This window comes from Ochotona curzoniae, unplaced genomic scaffold (assembly GCF_017591425.1).
Source record: "Ochotona curzoniae isolate NIBS_2020 unplaced genomic scaffold, NIBS_Ocur_1.0 contig_4105, whole genome shotgun sequence".
NCBI lineage: Eukaryota > Metazoa > Chordata > Mammalia > Lagomorpha > Ochotonidae > Ochotona > Ochotona curzoniae.
Window position 1 is genome coordinate 8,411,852 of NW_024466129.1, and position 13,630 is coordinate 8,425,481.

The 13,630-nt window shown below is 43.9% G+C and overlaps 1 protein-coding gene across 1 annotated transcript in view; it reads left to right on the forward strand.

The window, feature by feature from the left end:
* The window catches only part of PTPRN2 (protein tyrosine phosphatase receptor type N2), a 914,532-nt gene that overhangs the window by 315,549 nt on the left and 585,353 nt on the right, over positions 1–13,630 (forward strand). Inside the window, exon 6 of the mRNA XM_040984210.1 lies at positions 11,693–12,050. Coding sequence (XP_040840144.1) covers positions 11,693–12,050 — 358 coding nt within the window. The remainder of the gene's footprint in view (positions 1–11,692; positions 12,051–13,630) is intronic.

Below are 13,630 nucleotides of genomic sequence, written 5' to 3' on the forward strand. Positions count from 1 at the left end.
GGGGAAAAAAAAAGCATGAATTTGCAGCTCATTTTCAATAGAAAAAAATTGAAGCAATTTAAAAAAATAAAATCCAATAATACATGAGCAAAATAGTATATCATTCTCAAGGGAGATTTATTCCTGTCATGCTGGGTTGGTTTAATGTCTAAAAGTCACCAATATCATTCACCATCTTAAAAAGAAAACAACAAAAAAATTGTCTTACTGAATGCATAACAAGTATTTCACAAAACTGAACTTTTGTTTTTAGTAAGAATTTACATTTAACATCAGACTGGATGGTGAAGGATTGAATACTTTATCCCCAAGATCCACAACTAGACAAGAATGTGTGTGTGCTCTCAACACTTCTCTTTTGCACTGGGATGTCCTGGCCAAGATAATGAAATAAAATAATAAAAGGCATCCAGATGACAGACGAAGTTTCATGGACAGTTTAATGAACTCTGTCTACTGTGACTAGTGAGTGGATGTAGCAGTGCTGTGGGATATGAGACCAGTCTATAAACACAGGTAGTATTTTGACGTAGTACCAACAGTTAGATAATAGCATTTACAAAAAGTTTCATTTGTAACATTTAAATTAGGAATAGCCAAAAAATGTGTGTAATAGCTTGTCCAATAATAATTGTAAAGCGTGGTTGACAGTAATGGAAGAAGAGTTCAGCTTGTGTGTATATAGCGTGATCATGTGTCAACAGATTGAATAAAGTTAAGCTGCCAATTCTCTACATCTGTAGATAGGACATAAAAAGCACATACCACAGAAGAAAAATGGATAAATTGGGTTCTGTAAAACTTTGAAAATTTTTCTGTTCAAAATATTATCACAAGAATTGAAATGCAAGCCCAGCACAATGGCTCAATTGGCTGATCCTCCCCCTGCAAGTGCAAAACATTTGAAATGGTATTTAAATAAAGGCAAATAGATGACAAATAACCTTATGTGAAATGTTCAACGTCATTAATCATTAGGAGGATTGTAATTAAACTACAATGAAATGCCACTGCACGCCTGAAATGGCTTGAAGTTAAGACTGAGTGCCAAGCCTTGTGCAATGGCTCAGTGGCTAAATCCCTGTTTTGGATGTGCCAGGATCCTATATGGGTGGCAGTTCATGTCCCACCTGCCCCACTTCCCATCCGGCAGCCTGCATCTTACCTGGGAAATCAGTGGAGGACAGCCCAAAGCCTTGGGACCCTGTACCCATGTGGGAGACCTGGAAGAAACTCCTGGCTTTGGATTGGCTCAGCTCTGCTGTTGTGGCCACTTGGAGAGTGAATCAGCAGATGGAGGTTCTTTCTCTCTGTCTCTTCTTCTCTCTGCACATCTACCTTTCCAAAAAGTAGATAAATAAATAAATAATTCTAAAAAGGAAAAAATAAAACAAGAAAAACTGAGTGCCAAATGAGCTCTCATACCCAACTGATGAAAATGCAAAATGTTGCAGTTCCTTTGGGAAAAGAATGTGGATTTTTTCCATAAATAGTAAATGTACACTTAGCTATCATCCAGTCATTCTACTTCTACCCAAGGTCAGGGAAAGTGTGGGTCCATTCAGTGATTTGTGTGTGAATCTTTACAGTAGTTTTAATATTAAATGTTCAAGCCTGGAAATAGTCTCCATTCTGTCAGCAAGTGAATGTATACATGCATTTTGGTGCCTCGGAAATGAGTCACTGCTTCATACAAGAGCGTGGATAAATTTCCACATAATTATGTGTCTGACAGACAGACACCAATAAAGCACCTGCTGTGATAATCTGCTTGCATCAAATGGTTGAAAATGCAAGCTGGTGTAGAAGTGACAGAAAACAGACCAGCGGTTGCCTTGAGGATGTGGAGTGCGGAACAGGAGGGCAGGATCACAAAGGATGTTTGAAACTTGCAGGGTGACAGATGTGTTTACTGTCTTCACATTCGTGATCATTTCATGGATGGTACCTATGTCAGAACAAATAGGTACTGTTTATTCCATGTCAGGAATGCATAAAAAAACTGAAAAAGAACACAAGAGAGTCCAACGCAAAAAAAGTAATTTCTAAAAGAAATAATAAACGACTGACCAGAGCATCAAACCTACTGAGTATTGTTATTTATTAGGGTGGAACCAGAAGGAACTGATACTTCCTGTGCCCTAGATTAGCTGAAAATTGTTAAAAATGTCCGTAGTATCGACACTTAGGATATAGACTCATGGGAATTCTCAAAATACTGAGAACATAAATTATCGCAGTCCTGTTTGGCTGTTTCTTGAAGATGAAGCATATCCTTCCTAGGACCCAACCACTCCACTCTTGGGTGTGTCCCCAAAAGATGGCAGGCACTGACCATAAGACAGGCACTTGGTGGCCTCACTGGTAACTTCTTCATGCCAGGAACACACCAGTCATTGCACCATTGAGGCCATCTTATCCTAGCCTTCCATTTCTGAAGGGACAGTCTTGGGAGGTTGTATCTGGGGACATCAGTCCCTCTTTGCCCTCTACTTTGCTGTGTCGTGGGAAGATCATATGCAAAAGTACGGAGCTATGAGGACCATGGTCATATTTTGTGTATCACATTCATTATGTTCATTTGATTTAAAAAAAATAATGAAGTGCCTGCTTCATTATTTTCCCTGATCTTGGTGGAAGGCTGAGCTCTGATATTATAGCTGTTCACAGGGTTGAGTATTTCATCGTTAGCATGCTCGGTAGTGACTAGTGCATAGTCAAGGATAAATGGATGTGGGCCACAGGTATGAGGCTCATCTCTAATTTCTCTGCCAGCCAACAGTTTTCCTTTCCTTAATGAATACTCACAGTGGCAGATAAAATACTACCTGCAGAAGCAGACCCACTCCGTTTGCAGAAAGCCTAAGGATCTAAACAGCTCAGAACTGTTCGGTGCAAATAACCCTGAAAGATGTGTTGTTCATCTGCTTACCCAACAGGTTGGATGTCTGAGGTGTGACAGATGCCAGAGCTTGGGTCAGAGTGTGATTGGATTTGTAATATGGTTGTAAACACATTTTCATGTCAGACAGACCCATTCCCGTTTCCTTCTCTGATCTGTTCTCTTGCCCTTTGCTCTTGATGTGGGCTGAGTTGGCTTCTCTTCCAACTAGGCCACAGTTTAGAGAAATGTTGCCAGCTCTGCCATTGATTTCTGAGAAGAGTTAGTGTGCAAACACATAAATTTAGCAGGAATGAAGCACTGTAGGGAACGATGTTTTTGTTTGTGTCGCGGTTTTCTTTACTATTGAGTTCTGTGTGGGCAGAAGGGAAGATCTTTTTCCCCCTCTACTTTTGATTTAATGTCTCATATCACTGTGGTTTGTCTCGCTTTCCCCAGTTAGATTCTTCCAGCCTGATCAGGCAGAACGAAAGACTTGGAAGCAGTCTTGTCACCTAACGATGTGTTGTACTTTCTGTGGGCTTGGACTACATTCGCATGAAGAAGTTCAAGAGACCTTAATCCACCTCTGTTAGCAGACAGGGAAACTGAGGAAGAAGAGTATGTTGTTTAATTTCAAATATTTACTGGGTGGTGGAACTGGATGTAGAATTCTGTAATTCTCACCCAGGTTTTTCAGCATTTTGTTAAAAGCAAAAAAAGAAAAAGAAAGTCATCCAGTTCCCTTCTCCAAACTCAGTTGACCAAAAGTTCTAGCATTTCCACCGTATGGATTGTGATTGTGACTGCGCTGTGAGCTGTGTGGTGTGGTCTCCGGCCTGGGCTGCACCCCAGCACCGCTCTTAGCAGTATCCTTCACCTCAGGATGGGTGATTCTGTCTGCAGTGTAAAGTTGTTGAGAGGGTTAAGGAGAACCAGAGCATAGAAAGTCTGCAATGACTGGGCAGCAGTACTCAAGCATTGGGAATCACCTCTTCTGTCCTCTGAGAGGTTCATATAGATAGTGAGTGGCCTTGTTATTGTGGGGCCTGAGATTGTGAGCTGAGGGTCTCAAGTCCCATTCATTCAAGCCTTGGTTTCCAGAACAGAACTACTGAGAAGTGATGGAATCCTTATGAGGTGGCGCCTGGTGGGGAGAGCTCAGGTCCCTCAAGTGAGCCCTCAGAAGGCAGTTCTTGTGAAAAGGCTGTTATAAACCCTGAGTTTGGGTCCAACCTCTCTTCTGATTCCTGGCTGTCCATGTGATCCTTCCTGGGTGCAAACTCTACCATCTGCCATCTTCCATGAGCCCCTCCCAGAGTCAAAGGATACAAAACTGTGGAATAAACAAAGCTCTTCTCTTTTTCAGTTAGTTGCCTTGGGTTTTTCACGATAGTGATGAGTAACTGACTGATAGAGGAAAAGCACTGCCAAGAAAGGGATTGTTACTATAGCTAAACCCGGGGATGAGGGGCAGTTTTGGATGCTGGTTCAGTTGGAGGAGCTGGTGAGAGAAAACCTGAAATGATGGAACCAGGAGAAAAATGACGTTGTGGATGGTTCCAGTGATGGTGGCAGAAACTGAGACATTAAGAGCCATGCTGATGAAGTTTTAGATGAAAATGGGGATCCGACTGGGAACTGGACCAGAGGATGCTTTTGTCATAATGTGGTCTTGTGCCATGCCTGATACTTCCTGAGATGGTGAACTTAGAGGCAACAAAGCAATTTGTTTGGTGGGAGAGATTTCAACGCAACAAAATGTCCAGGCTGTGGCATGGGTATGATTGACTGACTTTGGTCAGTTTTACATTAAGAACCAAAAATAAAAAGGATCAGAGCAAGAATTTTCAAAAATTCATAGCCTGGCCAGAAAGAAGCAAAGAAAATATGTATCCAAGACAGAAAGTCAGTTAGAGAAATCACTTTCTCAGAAGATTCAAGTTAAGTCCAAGCCAGGTAGGGGCCAGTGTTGTGCAGTGATGGGTTAAGCTGCAGTTTGCAATACTGGAATCCCATTTCTGAGTACCATGAGTCCCAGCTGCTTTACTCCTAGTCCTGACTCCTGTTGAAGGCAGAATAAAATAACCCACATATTCGGGTCCCTGTCACCTATGTGGGAGACCAACATAGAATTCTTGACTCTTGATTTTGGCCTGGCCCAGACCCGGATATTGCAGTCATTTAGTGACTGAACCAGCCAAATAAATAGGGTTTTGTTTTTTTTTTTTTGTTTTTTTTTTTAGGAAAAAGTAAATTCTATGATAATCAACAAAGCAGTAGGGAAAAGGTCATGACGTCATTGAAGTCATCTCCAAAGTCTTCCTCTCCTATCACAGGCCCAGAGGCCTGGAGAGAAGAAGTGTTTCTTGAAATCTGGGATGCTTCCAAAACCTGTCACTGCCTTCAGCAATGAAGTGTCTCCCACTTTGTGCAAGTAGCAGACCTCAGTGTTTTCCACATGATGCTGGTTTTGCTGCTATGAAAAATGCTTGAGTTAGGGGGTCATGGCAGCTTCTGCTAAGATTTCAGAGGAACGCCTTGGAGGCCAGGCAGTATATTGTACTGTCAGAGTCTCTTGTACAGAGCCCCTATAGGGGACACCGAATGGAGGGATATGGGAGTGAAGTCAATGTGGAGAAACCAGAAAGAGAAGCAACAAGGCATATGACATGCCAGCCGTAGGAAGGCACAGATCCCCTTGTGCAGCCCTACAGAGGAACTAGGTGGGCTGCTGCAAATCTGTGGGGGTCCTTGGGAAGCCCACTCCCCAACTCAAGGTGGCTGCAGTATCAAAGTTGGAGTTTTGGCATTTAATGTTGGCTACATTGGAGTCCAGTGTTGCTTTTGGCCAAGGTGCCCTCTTTTCTCTTTCCCTGAATCTCCCTCTTCTGGAATGGAGGTGTATACCATGTGCCTTCTTGCTTGAAAGTATATAACTTATTTCTGAACAGTTTTTCTTAGCCAAACAGGCTACGAGTGTCAGGGTCAATGCTGGATCATTAAGCCTTTGGGATTCTCAGATGAGCGTGTAGAGCAATGTTGGACATTAAGACTTGGGGATTCTTGAGGATGGATGTGATACGAGACAAGTCTTTAGGAGAAGGGGTAGAATGCTGTGATTTGGATATTAGCTTGAATGTTGCATGTCCACAAAGGTCATGGTCTCCAGGGTAGTATTCTTGGGTAGTCCTGGAACTTTTAGAAGGTGGACCTCATGGGAGGTCACGGGGTCATTGTGGATGTGCCCTCAGAAGGAAGTTCTTGTGATAGAAGTTTGAGTTTGGGTCAACGTGTCTTTTACTTTCTGGCTAACCGTGTGGTTTCCTCCTCTGTACATAGTGCCCTGAGCTCCTCTTTGCAGCTACAGTTTGCACTTGGAGCCTGTAAGCCAAAAGCAACTTCTTTTCTTTGTACAGTTAGCCTTTATAAAGCACGTCATTATAGTAATGAAAATCTGATCAGAATAAGGATACGTAGAACACAGGGTTGGAATTCTCGGTCTCAATCCATTCTGTGCCGGGAGTAAAGCTGTAGGGTGGAGATGCTGGAAGGGTCAAGTGCAGACCAGAGAGCGTCTTGAGGAAGAGATGGCAGAGTGGAGTAGGGTGGGGGAGAAATGCTATCTGCTCAATGTCACCTTTATTTCATGAAAATAATCACAAGCTGCTAACATTTGCATCACTCATAGAGATCTGAAACATCTGCATTTCACATTATTGTCAGCTTTCTGAAACACTGGTTGATGCTCTAGATTAGAACTTCACATCTCTTCAACCCCGTGGGTTTGGTGACCTCTGTAGAAAGGGACTTTGTTTATTCCAACTGAAGGCTGTGTCTAGGCTGCAGAGCAACATGGGGTACCTTGTGATTGGTGTTTGGTGCCTTGTTCTCCCTGAAGGCAAGGCATTCTTTTGTGTTCATGGTAACGTTGCCAGTAAGAATGAACTTCTGGTCTTCCTCTACACTGGGGTGGGAAGGGCGTGCAGAGCCTGAACGCTGTGGAACTCTGCCACTGCCATGGTGTTGAGACAGAGAGAGGCGACAAAGACACAGAGATAGGCAGAGAGAGAAAGACAGAGATAGATGAGGCACAGAAAGAAGACAGAGTAAAAGTTGTCAGAAGGGTTTCTTGCTGCTAACCCCAAGAAGGAAAGTGAAGTAACCCCAACTCCCCAATAATGAGCTGGGGTCTGCCAATGCTGGAGACCCTCCTGCCCTGAGCTCCCACATCTTGCTACCTCTAGTGGCATCCTGGCATTGTCTCATTAGGAAGCCTGTGGACAGCCCCATAACAGTGTGCTTTGTCAGGCCAGCAGCAAGCACATCTTGATCAACACACCTGTCAACACTGCCTTCAGGCTGTGAGGCAGACGGGAGGAAATGTGTGTTATGTGGTCAAAGATGTCCTGGTTTGAGTTTCCTAATTTGTTTTGGATTCCAGGCACAAGAGAATATCTGATGAGCATGAGCAACCCATGTGCAGAGGAAATCTCCACTCAGTACTCCTGGCACGTGAGCCTCCCAGGACCTCCGGGCCTCCCTGTCAGGCTGAATCATAATTGTACAATCTGGGACTGGGAGGATTTCCAGGACAGGCATGCTTGTCAAAGGAAGGAGACCTGATGTTTGCTGCTGGCTCCCTGTCCTGAAGGCTGAGAGCAAGGGGAGCTGCTCCCCTGACCTTCTCACAGTTGGGCAGGTGAGGGATGTGATAGCAGCTGCCGCCACGTGGAGCTGCCTCCAGGAAACTACTCTGACTTGTCCCAAACGAATGAAATCCTTTCCTTCCAGAATGAATGTTGTTTCTCTGAACATCTCCAATAGCATTTTTTCACTTCATCATTACTGTTGCCTATGACTTAACTCCCATGAGTTGCAAGCTGTTTGAGGACAGGTCCAGGGCTGAGTTAGTCTCCCCCCATAGGATGCATCCAGAGCTTGGCACACAGCAGGAGTCTCAGCATGATGCGGCTGTTGGCGGGAGCAGCCACGTGCTGGTGACTGTTGTGTTGGTGGTGGCACCTGTGTCACGGATGCTGGTGGTGAGGCTTGGTGGCACCTGTGACACGGATGCTGGTGGTGAGGCTGGTGGCACCTGTGACACGGATGCTGGTGGTGAGGCTGCTGCTGTTGGCCGCAATGGTGGTGACGGCGGTGTCTGTGACTCTGAAGCTGATGCAGTCCGTGATGATGCCAGGGTTGGAGATGCCGCCTCTGTTCCTGGTGATGGCACTCGCAGTAACTGTCATGTATCAAACACCTCCTCCAGGCTATGGGCGAGGCACTTTTGCCTTCGCACTCCCTAAGCCTAACAACTGCTTTTAATGAAAAGAACATGGTTTTACTGGTTTTGCAGGTGGGAGAAGTGAAGTATAAAGAACTAAGTTAAGCAGTCCGAAGTCTCACAGTTACAATGCACTGTGCTGTGTGTAACTCCCACACGAGTCTTTTTTTCCTATTGATTTTCTTTAGCGTATGGGTGAGGGAGTCCCTCCTGCCTTCTGTGGAAACACTGGGAATTCAGACTGCATGTGCAAGAATAGGAGCTCAGCCTCACGCCCAGCAAACCTGAGCAGCTACCCTCAGTGTCTTCATACATAGAAGGTGGACTGTGCCAAGGGCACCAAACTTGATTTCTCTTATACAATTCATGTACCACAGGTATCTATGCCATGTGCTGGAAACTAGCCAGTGTTCATGCTTTGAGGTTGTTGATTTCCAGATTTGGGCATCTATAGTCTTAAAAATTAGTTGACATTATCTTACAAAACCCCACATTACAGACATGCGTTAAAACTGAAAACATCTTCAAAATATGAATTTTGAAAATGAGTCACCCCTCTTAAACTTGGACCTGAAAACAGAAGAAAACTAATCTAAGAATTTCCTGCTTTAGGGAAAAAGGTCATGCCCAGGTTGTACCTCCCAAGCCAGAATCCCATTGCTCTGTTTCTGGCACAGCTGCCTGCTAATGGTCTGGGAAAATCAGAGATGGTTCAAGTGTTTGCTCTCCTGCACTCACGTGGGAGACCCAGATGAGGCTCTTGCATTTGAGGCTGCGTGGGAAAGCATGGAAGCATGCTCACTTTCTCTCTGTTTAATTGACTTTCAAAGAAATAAATCTTTAAAAGGGACAGAGAGAAAATGAAGGCATGGAAAGTTAAGTAAAAACAGCAGAAGGAGTTCCAAACACTTGGATGCCAGGCTTTATTGTCCTCGTCCCCATTTCACAGATGGCATTGGAACTAAATTTTAATTCGCTCCATTCCCATGGTTGCTGACATCTACACTGAGAGGAGATTTAGTTCAGGGAGCTCCAGAATCCCAGCGAGACTGAAAGCCTCACTGTGCGTCTTCCCAGGTCACATCTCTCCTGGTTTGAGGATCGACACCTGCCCCTCGAGGATCCACAGTGGTTTACAGAGCACCTGGTATGGCGCAAAGAATGGATGTTTTCTATTAGCCTATGCTACTCTCTTCCTCTATGCCTTAATTTGATTCAGAAAATAAACAAACCTAAAAGAGTTTGTCCCAGTCTACTGCTCAGACCACATTTTGCTGTACTTTTGTAACTCATCCTGTTAAGCCTGCTGTATGCTCTACCCTGGGCTGTCCTACCCAGCTTTAATTAAAGGCCCTTTGAGAGGAAGCCTCAGGTTAGCCTGTGTTCCTGGCAAAGAGAGGAGAGATGCTTGTGGGCCCATTAATGAGGCATTTGAATGCGAATTCCCAGCCCCCAGTCTAGTGACCTGACCAGGTGTTCAGAGACAGCCCTTCTGAAAGGGAGTACAGGCCTAGTGGAAGATTGACACTTGCTCCCAATTTGTGGCAGATTGCTGGAGGGGCTCTTTGTTGTGATAGCATTTTTTCCCTCTTTGTCTCTTACCTTGCTTTCTTCTTTTTTTTTTTAAATGAAGAGCAGTTGATGTCAGCTAGTTCTTGGACAAATTTGAACAATTTGGATGATAGGTAGAGTCACATCATTGTGGAAACAATAAAAAATTTAGAGATCACGTCTGAGTTCCTCTTGGACAGAGGAAGAATTGAGTGATTTTCCTGTTCATTTACCAGATCCAGAGCCAAAGCCCATCTCAACCTAGTTTGCCACTTGTAGCATGACCACATGGATGTCCAGGTGCAAAGGCTGAATCCAAGTATTAGTGAAAGTAATCAGGGTGGGGAGACTGGACCACTTGCCTTAAATTCTGTTTGAATACATTAACCAGATGCCAAGAGGAACACAACTCTTAACTCAGAATGCATCATGTGTCCGAAGGAGGTAAAAATGGAAAACTGTGAATAAGATTTAAAATTGTGTGCCCCATGGACGATACTTCACCTACGAAGGAGTTTTGAGTGTGCTTCTGTGACAGCCTTAAGCATTCTGAAAGGTCTCAAAGTTGTGCTAGTTCTTGACATTATGGTGGTGCCATAGTGAGAGGTAACTTTTCTTTTACCTGTCCTATACATAAGGACTGTCACTTGGCCCTGCCCGTGCTGGTGGTAGAAACAAAGTGTGAAGAGGTCATTGCTTCTCTGGTGAAATTGACTAGAGCAATGAGGAAAACCGGAGGCAGAGGTTCATTGATAAGGCAATCAGGACATTGACCAGTAAATGATGTTATAGACCATGTTTTGATGAGGGTCACTGGCAAATTCCCTGGTACAGAATTAATTACTATTCCAAAAAAGTAGGCTCTAGAAATGTTTAGAAAAGAATTGGGAATGAAGTAGGTACCACCAAAGTAGTTGGAGACTACTGAAGGTTACCGAAGGAAAGACAGAACTGTAGGGGAAAGAGGTTTGTGTAGTTGGAGTAAACACCATGCAAGTAGACAAGGCAAATAGAGATTTTTGCCAAGAAGATAAATAAGTGGCCAATAGGTGCAGGGAAGATACCCAGTAACCTAGGCCATTAGGGAAATGCCAGTCGAAACATTAAGAAGATAGTGCATCCTATTCAACCACTTGGGCAGTAGTAAATGTTGACAAGGCAGTAGTGAGAAGTGGAACCTCAGACTTTACTGGTGGGATTTTAAAATGGTATAGCTTTGCTGGAAATGTTTGTCAGTAGATTAAATGTAGAATCATGTGACCTAGCAATTCCATAGCCTCAGATATACCTAAGGTAATTGAAAATGTACCTAGCAAAAAATTAGAGATGATTGATTGTGGCATGAAAACAATCCAAAATAGCACCAACTGGTCAGTAAATAAACAAAATATTGGTTCTTCATACAATAGAATTATAACATTAGACTTAAAAAAAGGAAATTCTAACATGTGCTACAACATGGATGCCCTTGGAGTGCATGCTCTGTGAAAGAAGCCAGACATTGAAGACAACCCAGTATATGATTTTATAAATATAATGTATCCAAAATAGGAAAATCCATGAAGACAGAAAGTAGATTAGTGGTTCTCAGGTGATGGACTCATTAAGGAGTGAAAACAGTGTCAGGTTTCTTTTTAGGGTGATGAAATTGTTCTGGAATCATACAGTGGTGATGTTTGCATGACTCTTAATACACTAAAAGCCTTTGCATTGGATGAATTTCAAGGCCTATAAGTTACATTACCAAAAAAGATGTTATTGGAAAACCAATGTAATGATTATGGAATAGGAAAGTTGGTCTGGCATTGGACTGAAAATGAAGAGTTTTGTTTGATGTTTGCATCTCACAGAAGCCTGAAAAAGATTCATAGAAAGCCTCTACAGAGGCCTTGAAAATTGAGATCAGATACCACTATGGCTAATAATTTAGATTTAGCTGCTGTTTCATTGTTTCATTCCTCTGCTCCCTTCAGGGTTACAGCCCATTTCCTGACAGCATCCTGACTTATGTGGCACACACGTCTGCACTGACCTATCCTCCCGTGTCCCGGACGAAGTACCCGGAGGAGCTCTCACCTCGGGCCTTCAGCCGACTGCAGCCGGATGAACTGAGCCCCAAGGTGGACAGCAGTATGGATAGGCAGCACCTGATTGCAGCCCTCAGTGCGTACACTGCGCAGAGGTCCCCTGCAACCTCCAGGGAGGGTGATCCAGGGCTGCAGTACCTTCTGCGTGCTCCCTCAAGAGCACCAAGGCCCTTCTTGGCACCATCAGTCTCCCAGAAGTGGTCTTCACCTCCAGGAGACCCCAAAGACCCCAGCATGGATGATGGTGAGTGATCCCCTTGGTGTCCTGTTGGCTCCCTTATGTTCCTCTGGCAAACCCTCCCTGATGTTGACTTCACTGTGTCCTTCCCATGCTGTGTGAGGTCTTCCCATCAGTGTGGCAAAGGGAGAGCAGGTCTTCTTTATGCCCAAGGAGACACCCGCTGCTGGTTGAAGGGAGAGGCAAGTGTTCCTGGGTGGCAAATATCTGACCATGTTTAGTCTTCACTTCTTTGTCATGCCTTCTCCAGATTTCACAAGTCCGTTATTTTATAATGATAAAACAAATTGCGTGAGGAACCTGGTCTATAGGTTGTACAGTGCACATTGGGTTTTTTTTTTCTTTTGATGGAGGGGTGGGCACGGGGATGGCAAAATAGAAATGCTTCCATCTGTCCCCTGCTTCCCTATTGAGATGGCCAAAGCCATGACCATTCACATGTCTGCGGTTGTTTGCTTTGCCCTCAGCAGTACCTAATCTGAGAATGGTGCCATTTATGATGCATCAAGCATATAGCATAGATGCTGAAGTGACTGTCTCGTCAGCACTGTGGTTTGTAGGATATTTATGTGCAGTATGGCCGTGTTTTGCTCATCCCACGGAGGAAGCTACTCGACAATATGTGGATGGCTCTGATCTATTCATTTTCTAACAGTGTTTCCCTAAAACCACCTTAAAGTGGGTTTCTAATAAAAGATGACTTCTCTTTTGAGATACACAAATGCCAAAATTAAGCAGATAACAGGTATTTTTTTTAATGCTGCCTGAGAATCACATTAACATTGCACTCTCTATTTTCTGTAAGTGTAAGCTTAATTGAGGTTGCTTTGAAAGTCCTCTTTTTACTGACTGCTGCCTTTCAGCTGGGTAGCTCTCTCATTCTCACTCTCTCTTTTGTCCATATAGCCATTATGGCAATTTCTAAATGGAATGAGCATAAAATTAAAATTAGAGGGAAAGATGTGTTCCATTACTGATGTTTTCACCTTGTTTCTGTTCTGAGAGAAGGCGGTGTGTAAGGAAAAAGACGGTGCATGTGACGAAGAGTTGTTTGTGCATCAATTCACCATTAGTGAAACATGCTTGTATATGGGATATCACCTTTTCCTGCGTCTCTTCCCTTTGGAAACTGTTTCGTTGCTGCTTCACACCATGCACCACTCTGAGAGATCCTTTTGCTTGAATGTGGCTCTCACAGGGTCGCCATGCTTTGTGATCAAGCTCCACTCAGGATGGTCCCCACCATCTCCAGTTCTCCGCAGTTTGCCCTCTCCAGGGTGCTGATCGCCTCCTCATGTTTTTTGTGTTCCTTGCTTTATGCCGGAGGTGCTGACCTCTTCTCTAATTCTCCCTTCTCTGTCTCCTGTCCTGCCTGCCACAGCAGAAGAAGCCCATTTACTGATCACTTCTCTCCTAATTATTGGAAGCACCTCTTCTAGAACTTTGTCATATTGGTTATTTTTTTAAACATTCCATTTTCCCAGCTGCACTGTTTGCTGTAGATGTGTTATGTGAGATACCAAAGGACGGTAAAAAGATCCCCCATTCCTGCATCACCTGGTTTCTACAAATGGCAACACATGGAT